General features: G+C 47.5%; 1 protein-coding gene across 4 annotated transcripts in view; it reads left to right on the forward strand.

Annotated features, from left to right (window-relative positions):
* LOC106551192 (active breakpoint cluster region-related protein) overlaps positions 1-15,109 on the forward strand; it is a 208,465-nt gene that overhangs the window by 182,139 nt on the left and 11,217 nt on the right. For all 4 annotated transcript variants that reach the window (XM_087702865.1, XM_087702866.1, XM_087702867.1 and 1 more), the window contains 4 exons: positions 6,827-6,886; positions 8,552-8,661; positions 9,116-9,255; positions 10,576-10,710. In XM_087702865.1, the coding sequence (XP_087558991.1) occupies positions 6,827-6,886; positions 8,552-8,661; positions 9,116-9,255; positions 10,576-10,710 (445 nt within the window). The remainder of the gene's footprint in view (positions 1-6,826; positions 6,887-8,551; positions 8,662-9,115; positions 9,256-10,575; positions 10,711-15,109) is intronic.

The raw sequence follows: 15,109 nt of genomic DNA on the forward strand, positions 1-15,109 counted from the left end.
TAATCCTTCCCCCCCACACACACACACAAACACACAAACACTGCTTATTTTGGTGCTTCAAATGCAGCTACCTATAATCCTTGGGGAGGAACTGTGTGTTTCTGCGTGTATGCCAGGGAGGGGTGGGGGAGACAGACACAGACACCAACAGAGGCAGATGATGGATGGATGGATGGATGGATGGATGGATGGATGGATGGATGGATGGATGGATGGATGGATGGATAGATAGATAGATAGATAGATAGATAGATAGATAGATAGATAGATAGATAGATAGATAGATAGATAGATAGATAGACAGACAGACAGACAGACAGACAGACAGTGAGAGAGAAAGATGAGAGAGAGAGATGATAAAGAAATGATAGAGATAGATAGATAGATAGATAGATAGATAGATAGATAGATAGATAGATAGATAGATAGATAGATAGATAGATAGATTAAATAGAATAGATAGATAGATTAGAATAGGATAGATAGATAGATAGATAGATAGATAGATAGATAGATAGATAGATAGATAGATAGATAGATAGATTAGAATAGGATAGATAGATAGATAGATAGATAGATAGATAGATAGATAGATAGATAGATAGATAGATGATAGATAGATAGATAGATAGATGTTGGACAGTGAGAGAGAGAGATGAGAGAGAGAGAGGATAAAGAGATGATAGATAGATAGATAGATAGATAGATAGATAGATAGATGATGGAGGAGTGAGAGAGAGAGATGAGAGAGAGAGAGGATAAAGAGATGATAGGTAGGTAGGTAGGTAGGTAGGTAGGTAGGTAGGTAGGTAGGTAGGTAGGTAGATAGATAGATAGATAGATAGATAGATAGATAGATAGATAGATAGATAGATAGATAGATAGATAGATGATGGACAGTGTGAGAGAGATGAGAGAGAGAGATGATAAAGAGATGATAGATAGACAGACAGATGATGGATGGATGCACAGGCGGATGGACGGACAGACAGACAGATAGAAGTCGTGGGTGTTTCATCATTGAAGACCTTTAAGAAGAGATTTGTCTGGAATGATATAGGGTCTCTCCTGTTTGAGTAGGGGGTTGGACTAGAAGACCTCCAAGGTCTCTTCCAACTGCGTTAAATCTGTTAAAACCAATGTTGCAACCAACATTGGAAACCAAGCTTCCTTCCTTCCTTCCTCCCTCCCTCTCTCCCTTCCTTCCTTCCTCTCTTCTCCAAAGCACCCGAAGGCAGGACAAGAAGCAATGGAGGGAAACTAACCAAAGGGAGAAGCAACCTGGAATTAAGGAGAAACTAGCCAGTGGAACAGCTGGCCACTAGAAGTTGTAAGGAGCTTCCTCACTGGAGGTTTTTAAGAAAAGATTGGACAGCCACCTGTCTGACGTGGTATAGGGTCTCCTGCCTGAGCCGAGGGTTGGACTAGAAGACCTCCAAGGTCCCTTGCAACTCTGTTATTTCTGTATCCTGCAGACTCTCCTCACCCTTCAGGGAGCTTCTCAGGAACAACCCAGAATGTTGGTCTGATCCTCCTTCAAAGCAGGCCCGGAGGAACTTTCCAGAAAAAGCCTGGCCAGCTTTCCCAGGGGGACCGTCAGCCGTCCTCCGGGCCGTGTGGACATCGTGGCCTTTGGGGGTTTATTTTGGGAGCTTTTTCCAGAAATATCCCTGAGCATGAGAACCAAACGTTCTTGAAGTTATTTCGATGGTTTCTCTTCCGAGGTCTTAAAGAAGACAGAATACCCTGTTTCCCCCAAAATAAGACCTCCCCGGATAATAAGCCCAATTGGGCTTCTGAGCTCATGCGCTGAAATAAGCCCTCCCTGAAAATATTGCAACCCAGCAGCCATGAGGTGACCACGCTCACCGCCTCCTGCACCTCAAAAAGAATAAGGCCTACCCGAAAATAAGGCCAAGAGCTTATTTCGGGGGTCAAAAGAAAATAAGACACTGACTTATTTTCGGGGAAACATGTTATCTATCTATTGATCGTTTACCTACCTACCTAATCATCCATTCATCCATCTATGTATCTTTCTATCATTTACCTATGTACCTATCTACCTACCTAATCATCCATCTATCCAGCCAGCCAGCCAGCCATCTATCTATCTATCTATCTATCTATCTATCTATCTATCTATCTATCTATCTATCTATCTATCTATCTATCTATCTATCTATCTATCTATCTATCTATCTATCATCTATTGTTTACCTACCTACCTACCTACCTAATCATCCATCCATCCATCCATCCATCTATCATCTATCTATCTATCTATCTATCTATCTATCTATCTATCTATCTATCTATCTATCATCTATCTATCTATCATCTATCTATCTATCCTCTATATCTATCCTATCTATCTATCTATCTATCTATCTATCTATCTATCTATCTATCTATCTATCTATCTATCTATCATCTATCTATCTATCATCTATCTATCTATCTATCTATCTATCTATCTATCTATCTATCTATCTATCATCTATCTATCTATCATCTATCTATCTATCCTCTATATCTATCCTATCTATCTATCTATCTATCTATCTATCTATCTATCTATCTATCTATCATCTATCTATCATCTATCATTACCTATGTACCTACCTAATCCATTCATCCATCCATCCATCCATCTATCATCTATCTATCTATCTATCTATCTATCTATCTATCTATCTATCTATCTATCTATCTATCTATCTATCATTACCTATGTACCTACCTAATCCATTCATCCATCCATCCATCCATTCATCCATCCATCCATCCATCCATCCATCCATCCATCCATCCATCCATCCATCCATCCATCCATCTATCTATCTATCTATCTATCTATCTATCTATCTATCTATCTATCTATCACCTATGTACCTACCTAATCCATTCATCCATCCATCCATTCATCCATTCATCCATCCATCCATCTATCATCTATCTATCTATCTATCTATCTATCTATCTATCTATCTATCATTACCTATGTACCTACCTAATCCATCCATCCATCCATCCATCCATCCATCCATCCATCCATCCATCCATCCATCCATCCATCCATCCATCCATCCATCTATCTATCTATATCTATCTATCATTACCTATGTACCTACCTAATCCATTCATCCATCCATCCATCCAGAGGTGGGTTCCTACCAGTTCACACCTATTCGGTAGAACCGCTTCGTCAAATCTACTGAACCAGTTAGAAGAGGTTCCACCAGTGGACCCGGAAAGCAGGACACACCTACAGAAGAGCTTCCAAAATTTCTTGAAACCCACCACTGCATCCATCTATCTCTATCATTTACTTACCTACCTACCTAATCATCCATCCATCCATCCATCCATCCATCCATCCATCCATCCATATCTATCTACCCTGTTTCTCCACAAATAAGACCTCCCTGGATAATAAGCCCAATTGGGCTTTTGAGCTCAGGCTCTAAAATAAGCCCTCCCCGAAAATATTGCAACCCAGCAGCAGCCACGAGGGGACCACAATCACCGCCTCCTGCACCTCAAAAATAAGAAGGCCTCCCCGAAAATAATAATTATTTCGGGGGTCAAAAGAAAATAAGACCCTGTCTTATTTTCGGGGAAACACGGTATCCTTGGAGCGCCAGTTTGGAGAAGCAAGGAAGGGCTTGGCTCTGGGCTGAAAAGAGTGGGAGTGTGTATGTCTGCAGCTTAAATTTAGACAGTCCTCGACTTAGAACCATTCATTTAGTGACCAAAGTTACAACGGCGCTGAGAAAAAGCGATTTACGTCCATTTTTCACACTTGTGACCATTGTAGCCTCCCCGTGGTCACCTGATCAAAATTCAGATGCTTGGCGTCTGAGCTTACTCTTATTTGTGACGGTCGCAGTGTCCCGGGGTCACGGGATCCCTTTTTTTGCGACTTTCTGACTCGATGGGGATGCCAGATTCACTTAACAACCGTGTTTTAACAATTCCAGTGATTCACTTAGCAACCGTGGCAAGCAAGGTCGTAAAAAAAAAAAAGTCAAAATTTACTTCAGCGATGTCTTGCTTAGCTATGGGATTTCAGAGCTCAGCTGTGGTCGTAAGTCCGAAACTGGCTGCGTTAATGGATTTATTGAAAGTTATCTGCCGCTTATCGCCTGGTGCGAAACGCCTGGTGTGAGTTGCGATTAAAACAATTGTGTTAGGCACACACAATTGTTACGCTGTTTGTGTTTTTATATGTTTTGTATTTGTTTTTTGTATTTTTCCTTGCTTTTCCCCCCCCCTCTTCTTTTTTTTACTTCTGTTTTTTTAAACTTGAAAAAGTTCAATATAAACTATTTTTTAAAAAAACAACCAATTGTCTTAGGGAGGCCAGGGAAGAAATGTGGAGTGGTTTGGGACTTTCGGCTCTGCCGTGGGGCAGTTTGGGAACACGGAGAAGGGAGCGAGGGAAGAAAACCAGCCCGAAAGTCTGAATTTCTAGCTATTAGCCAGCAAAATCCCTGCATATTTATAAATAGCGTTTCTATTTTCTCCTTCGGTTGTAAACACGACATGTTTCCCCCATCCAGGTGTTTCCTGCAGTGGCCAAAATAATTCCAATCAAATAGGCCTCGGAATTCATTCTTGCCCCGAAGGGAATTGTCGAATTGAGTTTTGTTTTCATTGTAACAGGGGAAAAAAGGGGATTTTGCACTCATCTGCAGCTCCTTAAATCAGATCCCTCTTTCCTTAGACCAGTGTTTCTCAACCTTGGCAACTTGAAGATGTCCGGACTTCAACTCCCAGAATTCCCCAGCCAGCATTCGCTGGCTGGGGGATTCTGGCAGTTGAAGTCCGGACATCTTCAAGTTGCCAAGGTTGAGAAACACTGCCTTAGACTACACTGCAGGGGTGGATGGTGGCAGTTTAGTCCCGCAAAATGCCTTTGGTTGTGAATATGGGACGTCCTCGAACTTACAACCGTTCATTTAGCGATTGTCCGAACGGAACTGAAAGAATGGATGTTTTTCACACTTATGACCGTTGCGTCATTTCCCAGGGTCATGAGATCAAAATTCAGAGGCTGGGCGACCGACGTGTACTTATGACGGTCGTAGTGTTCGGGGGGGTCACACCATCCCCTTTTGTGGCAAGCGGAGTGCACGGGGAAGTTGGGTTCACTTAACAACTATGTGACTCACTTAACAACTGCTGGGATTAGCTTAACAACTTTGGCAAGAAAGGTCGTAAAATCAGCCAAAGCTCACTTTACAACTGTCTCACTTAGCAACGGGAATTTGGAGCTCGATTGTGGTTGGAAGTCCAATAAAGGTAGTCCTCGAATTACGGTCACAATTGAGCCCCTAATTTGCCTTGTTAAGCGAGACAGTTGTTCAGTGAGTATTGTGTCCCGTTTTACGACGTCTCTTGTTTAAACCACTGCCGTTGTTAAGTGAGCCGCACTATATAAGCCCAGGCACTTACAACTTCTGAATTTGCATTTGCAAAAAGCCATTTCAATTATACCAGCTGATAATCATATATTTTGAGTTCGGGGGGAAATGTTCTACGATGAATTATCACATGAAGATTGTTTTCAAATGATCCAAATTATAACTAAGTGCGTATATTAAGAGGAGAGGAGAGGTGTTCTGACCTAAATCCCAAAGCCGACTCCTTGTCCCGACAAAACCCCTTTTTATTAAGCTCCTGTGAATTCCTCCCATTCACCTCCAGCAAAGTCCCAGCAAACCGTCTTTCCAGGGTGGTTTTACAACCACAGACCTTATCAGGCTTGGAGAGCTGCCAGGCCGAGACCTTCTAAACTCCATGCTTGGCAAGAAGTCAGGAGCAGATCTTCACTCTAATGAATTGAACGCATTGTCTCCTGCAAACTCCACTCCCCTTCCGCTCCTCTTTTATGTCCTCTGGGAGGGGCCATTCACCATCCACCTGTGGACTGACTCCCAAGTGGAACTAATTGTCTCCTGCAAACTCCACTCCCTTTTTGCTCCTCTTTTATTTCCTCTGGGAGGGGCCATTCACCGTCCACCTGTGGCCTTCCTCCCAAGTCGACCCCTGTTCTTTAGCTGTTCCCTTCCTCTGGCAACTCTGCGCATGCGCACGCTGGGAACAGGCTCCAGCTGTTCTTCTGCCCCACTGATGTCTGACTCCGAAGGCAGCTGATAACTGTCAGACGGCCCTGGCCCCCTCTCTGCCTCCGACACAGAGCCCTCATCCGAGCCTTCCCCAGACTCCAGGACTGGCCCAGGTTCCTCCCCAACCCTCCTCACTGTCCGAATCTGCCGCCAGATTCACTGGCTGCTGGCGGGCCACAATAGGATATAAGATGATAGGATAGGATAAGGTAAGATAACTTTATTGTCATTATTTTTCCTGCAAGCACACCGGCCCATATTAAAAATGAAATTCTGTGACCTGTATATCTCCCCAAACACATATTGTTAACACACACACCACATACATGCATACATACATAGACACACACACACACAAATCCATTTTCATATATATATTAAATCACTGTCCATTTTGAATCCGTAGAGGGAAGAGAAAACTTGAGAATTCACAAGGTCGATGCTATATGGAATCCACTTTGTGAAATTCTGGTCACCCACTTTATTTACAACCCAGGTAAATTATGGACTTCTGCAGAAATTTTAGTTAGGCTGTATTGATTTTTTTTTCCCAAAAGCCATTTTAAAGCTTTTACGCTCCCTCTCCTGGCAATTTTTGGGTGTGTCTTTTATTTGCAAAGGGGTTTAGAAATGAGAGCAAGCAACGGAGGGGTCTAATTTTTCTCCTGTTTTCTTTCTCTCTTTCTCTGCAGCTGGATCCTCAGACGGTGCAGACCAAGAATTGGCAGGTGGATGTGATCGAGATGAACGGGGTAAGTCAGTAAGATGAGGGGCTGGTTTCCCATCCCTTCCTGGAGAGCCTCCCCATTCCAGGAATAGCCAACACTCCAGAAGACAGGCTTAAGATACGGAAGGATCTTGAAAATCCTGAAAGTTGGGCACCATCTAACACAATGAAATTCAGTGGCAAAAAAGGAAGGTTCTACAATTAGGCAAGGAAAACGAAATGCACAGGTACAGTATAGGTGGTACCTTGCTCAATAGAGCCGAGGTGGCGCAGTGGTTAAATGCAGCACTGCAGGCTACTTCAGCTGACTGCAGTTCTGCAGTTCGGCTGTTCAAATCTCACCGGCTCAAGGTTGACTCAGCCTTCCATCCTTCCGAGGTGGGTAAAATGAGGACCCGGATTGTTGTTGGGGGCGATATGCTGACTCTGTAAACCGCTTAGAGAGGGCTGAAAGCCCTATGAAGCGGTATATAAGTCTAACTGCTATTGCTATTGCTAATAGTAGCAACTGAGAGGGATCTTGGAGTCCTAGTGGACAACCATTTAAATAGGAGCCAGCCGTGTGCAGCAGCTGCCAAAAAAGCCAACACAGTTCTAGGCTGCATCAACAGAGGGAGAGAATCAAGATCAGATGAAGGGTTAATACCACTTTACAAGGCCTTGGTACGGTCACATATGGCATCCAGTTTTGGTCGCCACGATGTAGAAAAGATGTGGAGATTCTAGAAAGAGTGCAGAGAAGAGCAAGAAAGAGGATTAGGGGACTGGAGGCTAAAACGTATGAAGAACGGTTGCAGGAACTGGGTATGTCTAGTTTAATGAAAAGAAGGACCAGGGGAGACATGATAGCAGCCTTCCAATATCTCAGGGGTTGCCACAAAGAAGAGGGAGTCAAGCTATTCTCCAAGGCACCTGAGGGCAGAACAAGAAGCAATGGGTGGAAACTAATCAAGGAGAGAAGCAACTTAGAACCGAGGAGGAATTTCCTGACAGTGAGAACAATTAATCCGTGGAACAGAAGTTGCCGCCAGAAGTTGTGAATGCTCCAACACTGGAAGTCTTTAGGAAGATGTTGGATAGCCATTTGTCTGAAACGGTGCAGGGTTTCCTGCCTAGGCAGGGGGTTGGACTAGAAGACCTCCAAGGTCCCTTCCAACTCTGCTATTGTATTGTAAAAGAAAGAGTGCAGAGAAGAGCAACAAAGAGGATTAGGGGACTGGAGGCTCAAACATATGAAGAACGGTTGCAGGAACTGGGGATGTCTAGTTTAATGAAAAGAAGGACCAGGGGAGACATGATAGCTGCCTTCCAATATCTCAGGGGCTGCCCCAAAGAAGAGGGAGTCAAGCTATCCTCCAAGGCACCTGAGGGCAGGACAAGAAGCAATGGGTGGAAACTAATCAAGGAGAGAAGCAACTTAGAACCAAGGAGGAATTTCCTGACAGTTAGAACAATTAATCAGTGGAACTACCTGCCTCCAGAAGTTGTGAATGCCCCAACATTGGAAGCCTTTAAGAAGATGTTGGAGAGCCATTTGTCTGAAGTGATGTAGGGCTTCCTGCCTAAGCAGGGGGTTAGACTAGAAGACCTCCAAGGTCCCTCCCAATTCCGTTATTCTATTATTCTAATTATTCTGTTATTTTGCAATCTGTGATTTCCTGATGGGTCTGCTTTCTGTTTTGTTTTTCAGGTGAAAGTAGAATTCTCCATGAAATTCACCAGCCGGGATATGAGCCTCAAGAGGACCCCCTCCAAGAAGCAGACCGGGGTCTTTGGAGTCAAAATCAGCGTCGTCACTAAGTAGGTTGGGCCGGAGGCTTAAACGCTGAGTAAGACAAAGGGGTGGGTGGGTGTGTATGTGGGGTGATGCGCAGAGCAACAATTCATTTGGGGAATACACAGGAAGACCCCGTTGGATCTGGTGGTTCAGGCACCAGGCTACAAACTAGGAGGCTTTCATTGGGCATGAAAGCTAACGGAGGGGACTTTGGGCCAATCACCAGGAGACATTGAGTTCGAGTCTCGCCTTAGGCATGAAAGCTGTGTGACTCTGGGCCAATCCCTCTCTCAGCCCAACCCACCTCACAGGGTTGTTGTTGTAGGAAGGAGGAGGTCTCCCGCCATGAATTATTTCTAGAAATAAAGAAAGTTGGGGAATTCTGGGAGTTGAAGTCCGCATAGGTCAAAGTTCCTGGGGCATCTTCTGCAGAATCCCTGGGGCTCTGATCCGCCGTGCTCTCTTTGTTCCCCGCAGGCGTGAGCGATCCAAGATCCCCTACGTTGTGCGCCAGTGTGTGGAGGAGGTGGAGAAACGGGGCATTGACGAAGTCGGCATCTACCGGATCTCAGGGGTGGCTACCGACATCCAGGCCTTGAAAGCGGCCTTTGATTCCAGTGAGTTTCCTTTCCCTTCCTTCCTTCCCACTTTCTCATATTCCTTCCTTCTCACATTCCTTCCTTCCTTCCCACTTTCTTTCATTTCTTCCTTCTATCTCTCCTTCCTTCTTTCCTTCCTTCCCACTTTCTCATATTCCTTCCTTCTCACATTCCTTCCTTCCTTCCCACTTTCTTACATTTCTTCCTTCTATCTCTCCTTCCTTCTTTCCTTCCTTCCCACTTTCTCATATTCCTTCCTTCTCACTATCTCTCCTTCCTTCCTTCCTTCCTTTCTTCCTTCCTTCCCACTTTTACATTTCTTCCTTCTCACTATCTCTCCTCCCTTCCCACTTTCTCATATTCCTTTCTTCTCACTATCTCTGCTTCCTTCCTTCCTTCCCACTTTCTTACATTTCTTCCTATCTCTCCTTCCTTCTTTCTTTCCTTCCTTCCTTCCCACTTTCTCATATTCCTTCCTTCTCACATTCCTTCCTTCCTTCCCACTATCTCTCCTTCCTTCCCACTTTCTTACATTTCTTCCTTCTATCTCTCCTTCCTTCTTTCCTTCATTCCCACTTTCCTATGTTCCTTCCTTCTCACTATCTCTCCTTCCTTCCTTCTTTCCTTCCTTCTCACTTTCTCATATTCCTTCCTTCTCACTATCTCTCCTTCCTTCCTTCCTTCCTTCCTTCCTTCCTTCCTTCCTTCCTTCCTTCCTTCCTTCCTTCCCACTTTCTTACATTTCTTCCTATCTCTCCTTCCTTCTTTCTTTCTTTCCTTCCTTCCTTCCTTCCTTCCTTCCTTCCTTCCTTCCTTCCTTCCTTCCTTCCTTCCTTCCTTCCTTCCTTCCTTCCTTCCTTCCTTCCTTCCCACTTTTACATTTCTTCCTTCTCACTATCTCTCCTTCCTTCCCACTTTCTCATATTCCTTTCTTCTCACTATCTCTCCTTCCTACCTACCTACCTACCTACCTACAAGTGTGGAAATGATGACGCAAGGCAAGCTCATGTTCAACCATTGACCCCCTCCCTGTGGGTGGTTTCAAATTGGGCCAATAGCTCTGCAAGCTCGCATATTGTTTGCAGTTGAAATTTTCAGGTAGCCTGCTTCTGCATATGGAGGTCCTAAACCAGTGTTTTTCAACATTGGGTATTTTAAGATGCATAGACTTCAACTTCCAGAAATCCTCAGCCAGCTTTTTTTAGATGCTGGGTGTCTGGCTGGGGAATTCTGGGAGTTAAAATACACCCCCCTCTTAAAGCATGGGGAATTCTGGGAGTTGAAGCTGCCAGCCTTGAGAGGCAACTGCTCCAAACCGAGTCTGGATTTGAACCCTAGACAGCAAAGACATCCTGGTGATGCTGAGCGACATGGATATCAACGCCATCGCGGGGACCCTGAAGCTGTACTTCCGTGAACTGCCAGAGCCCCTCCTGACGGACCGACTCTATCCAACGTTTATGCAAGGCATCGGTAAGAATGTCCCTGCACTTATGTTTTTGGGGGGTGGGGGTGGGGGCTGGAAGGTGTCACAATTTGCATCTCATGACTCTAAAGTCTAAATCAGGGGTCAGCTACCTGTGGCTCTGGAGCCGTATGTGGCTCTTTCATCATCCCTGTTGCGGCTCCCTGTCCCAGGTTGGCTTCACTATTGATAGGGCTTTCGGTTAGGACAAGTAAAGGAAAAAGGATGCTGCGCTAGGAAGAGACTCTATGGTGGGGGGAACTGGACTTCCGGTCAGGAGAGGAAAAAGGATGCCGCACTAGGAGGAGACTCTATGGTGGGGGAACCGGACTTCCGGTCAGGAAAGGAAAAAGGATGCCGCCCTAGGAGGAGACTCTATGGTGGGGGAACTGGACTTCCGGTCAGGAAAGGAAAAAGGATGCCGCCCTAGGAGTAGACTCTATGGTGGGGGAACTGGACTTCCGGTCAGGAGAGGAAAAAGGATGCCGCACTAGGAGGAGACTCTATGGTGGGGGAACTGGACTTCCAGTCAGGAGAGGAAAAAGGATGCCGCACTAGGAGGAGACTCTATGGTGGGGGAACTGGACTTCCGGTCAGGAGAGGAAAAAGGATGCCGCCCTAGGAGGAGACTCTATGGTGGGGGAACCGGACTTCCAGTCAGGAGAGGAAAAAGGATGCCGCACTAGGAGGAGACTCTATAGTGGGGGAACTGGACTTCCGGTCAGGAGAGGAAAAAGGATGCCGCCCTAGGAGGAGACTCTATGGTGGGGGAACTGGACTTCCGGTCAGGAGAGGAAAAAGGATGCCGCCCTAGGAGGAGACTCTATGGTGGGGGAACTGGACTTCCGGTCAGGAGAGGAAAAAGGATGCCGCACTAGGAGGAGACTCTATAGTGGGGGAACTGGACTTCCGGTCAGGAGAGGAAAAAGGATGCCGCACTAGGAGGAGACTCTATGGTGGGGGAACTGGACTTCCGGTCAGGAGAGGAAAAAGGATGCCGCCCTAGGAGGAGACTCTATGGTGGGGGAACCGGACTTCCAGTCAGGAGAGGAAAAAGGATGCCGCACTAGGAGGAGACTCTATAGTGGGGGAACTGGTCTTCCGGTTGGCTCCAGAATTGAACGGGGGGGGCTTCCGGTTAGGACCTTTGTGGCTGAGTGTTTAAGGTTGCCGACCCCTGGTCTAAACTAAAGCATAACCAATTTCAATTTCGGGAAAGTTTGCATTAGTACAGAACTTATAGCAGTTCCTTTAGTAACCGTTGAAAATTACAACGGCACTGAAGAAAAGTGATTTAGGACCGGTTTTCACTTATGACCTCATTCCAGCATCCCCAGTGGGTCAGGGGATCAAAATTCAGACGCACTTGGCCACGGACTCATACAGTGTTTCCCGAAAATACGACAGGGTCTTATTTCCTTTTTACCCACAAAATATGGCTTGGGCCTTATTATGAGGGGAGGGTTTATTGTTTTGGGGCTGCTGTCTTGCGAGCGGGCTCCCAAAGAGCCGGGCACAGCCTCAGGGGCGACGTTGCGCTCTTGCAGTAGTGCAACACAGCAGCCATGAAGCGACCACGCTCACCAGCAGCCACCCGGCAAACCCCCTTTCCAGCCGGATACAACGCTATTCACTGATCTAGAGGTATCGCCAAGCCGCGTGAGCGCCTGTTCGCCACCGCCCGGCTCCCACGGCTTGGCGCCTTCGAAATACCAGTGAATGGCGCTCTGCATGGCTGGAGAAGGGGGTTGCGTGAGCGGCTGTTCTGCTCTCGCTCACCCGCCTCCCAGCCTCACGATGCCCTGGCCCAGCTCTCTCCGCAGAGCCAGGGCACCTCCGACGCCGCCATCCCAGCCTGGCTTTTTCCGCGGCTTCCACCCCGAGTCTTTCGGCGATGGTCGCTCTGGGTGTACGCTCTATGGTTGTGGGCCAGCTGCCTGCAGAGTATATAACCATAGAGCGTGCGGCCAGAGCGGCCACTGCCGAAAGACTCGGGGTGGAAGCCACGGAAAAAGCCAGGCTGGGATGGCGGTGGCCAGTGGTGGGTTTCAAAAATTGTTCGAACCTACTCTGTGGGTGTGGCCTCCTTTGAGGGAGTGGCTTGCCACCCATGTGACCGGATGGGAGTGGCTTGCCGCCCATGTACCTTGGAGGAAGCTAACTATCTTGACCCCTTCCAGTCTGGCTTCAGGCCCGGTTACAGCACTGAAACCGCTTTGGTCGCATTGACCGATGATCTCTGGAGAGCCAGAGATGGAGGCTATGCGTCCATCCTGGTTCTCCTCGACCTCTCAGCGGCTTTCGATACCATCGACCATGGTATCCTTCTGCGATGACTGCGGGAGGTGGGGGTGGGCGGCACTGTTTTACAGTGGTTCTCCTCCTACCTCTCGGACAGGTCGCAGTCGGTGTTGGTGGGGAGGGAGAGATCGTCCCCGAGGCCCCTAACCTATGGGGTGCCGCAGGGCTCGGTTCTGTCCCCCCTGCTATTTAACATATACATGAAACCGCTGGGCGAGATCATTCGGAGGCACGGGATTAAGTACCACCAATATGCGGACGATACGCAGTTGTATCTGTCCGCCCCGTGCCAACTCAATGAAGCGGTGGACGTGATGAACCGGGGCCTTGAGGCTGTTAAAGACTGGATGAGAGCTAACAAACTGGTGCTCAACCCGGAAAAGACCGAGTGGCTGTTGTGTTTTCCTCCCAAAAATTCGGCTAACGTTCCATCAATCAGGCTGGGGGGGCAAAATTTATACCCCTCAGATAGGGTCCGCAACTTGGGAGTCCTCCTGGATCCACAGCTGAGTTTTGACCACCACTTGTCGGCTGTGACCAGGGGGGCATTTGCCCAGGTTCGCCTGGTGCGCCAGTTGCGGCCCTACCTGAACCGGGAGGCTCTCACAACAGTCACTCGAGCCCTTGTGACCTCTAGGCTGGAATACTGCAATGTGCTCTACATGGGGCTGCCCTTGAAGAGCATCCGGCGACTTCAGCTAGTTCAGAACGCGGCCGCGCGAGTGATCATGGGCGCACCGCGGTTCGCCCATATAACACCAATCCTCCGTGAGCTGCGCTGGCTACCTGTTGATCGTCGGGTGCACTTCAAGGTCTTACTTACCACCTATAAAGCGCTCCATGGTAGTGGATCTGACTATTTGAGAGACCGCCTCCTGCCAATTACCTCCCTGCGTCCCATCAGATCGCACAGAGTAGGCCTCCTCCGAATTCCATCCGCCAGTCAGTGCCGACTGGCGACTACGCGGAGGAGAGCCTTCTCAGTTGCAGCTCCGACACTATGGAACAACCTCCCCGTGGAGATCCGTACCCTCACCACAGTCCAGGCCTTCCGCACAGCCCTCAAGATCTGGCTATCCCGTCAGGCCTGGGGATAGGATTACTCTCACCCCGCCCGAATGTTGAGTGAATGTTGTGTTTTTATGGATAATTTTCTTTTATTCACGATTTTTTTCTTTTTAAGTCTTGTCTTGCACTCCCTTCCCCTCATTGTTGTAAGCCGCCCTGAGTCCCCTCAGGGAAAAGGGCGGCATATAAATCCTCAATAAAATCCTAAAATCCTAAAAAAAAAATGTGACCGGATTTGAAGATGCCGACGACACTTGTCAGAACCACCTTAAATTACCTCTCACACAGCGCTGGCATGCATAAGAATATGATGTCAACTTGTTTTTTAAAAGGCATCTTTGGTTTGCGTTAAAACAACTTCAACACACGCAATGTTCTGATTGCACCACAAACGCAGTAGTCATCCTTACCTTTCACGGAGGCACTGAGTTTTATAAATAGGAGCATGATAGTGTAGAATAATCATATCCAAGGACCAGGGGTGGGTTTCAAAAACATTTTGGAACCTCTTCTGTAGGTGTGGCCTGCTTTCCGGGTCCACTGGTGGAACCTCTTCTAACCGGTTCGGTAGATTTGACGAACCGGTTCTACTGAATAGAACCCACCTCTGGCGGTGGCGGTGCCCTGGCTCCATAATGAGAGCTGGGCCAGGGCATTGTGAGGCTGGGAGGCGCGCGAGTGAGAGTGGAACAGGCACTCGTGCAACCCCCCTCTCCAGCCATGCAGAGCGCCATTCACTGGCATTTGGAAGACGACAAGCCACGGGAGCCAGGCGGTGGCGAACAGGCGCTCACGCGGCTTGGCGATACCCCTAGGTCAGGGAATGGCGCTGTGCCCGGCTGGAAAGGGGGTTTGCCGGGTGGCTGCTCATGAGCGTGGTCGCTTCATGGCTGTTGCGTTGTGCTGCTGCCACAGCGCAACACAGCCATTTGCCCCTGAGGTTGTGCCTGGCTCTTTGGGAGCCCGCTCAAAAGAGAGCAGCCGCCCAGCAACCCACCTCTTCAGCTGGGCACAGCGCTGCTCACCAACCTAGTGGTA

Source organism: Thamnophis sirtalis, unplaced genomic scaffold (assembly GCF_051295495.1).
Source record: "Thamnophis sirtalis isolate CommonGarterSnake01/CBP01778 unplaced genomic scaffold, rThaSir2_p1.2 scaffold_17, whole genome shotgun sequence".
Taxonomy (NCBI): Eukaryota; Metazoa; Chordata; class Lepidosauria; order Squamata; family Natricidae; genus Thamnophis; species Thamnophis sirtalis.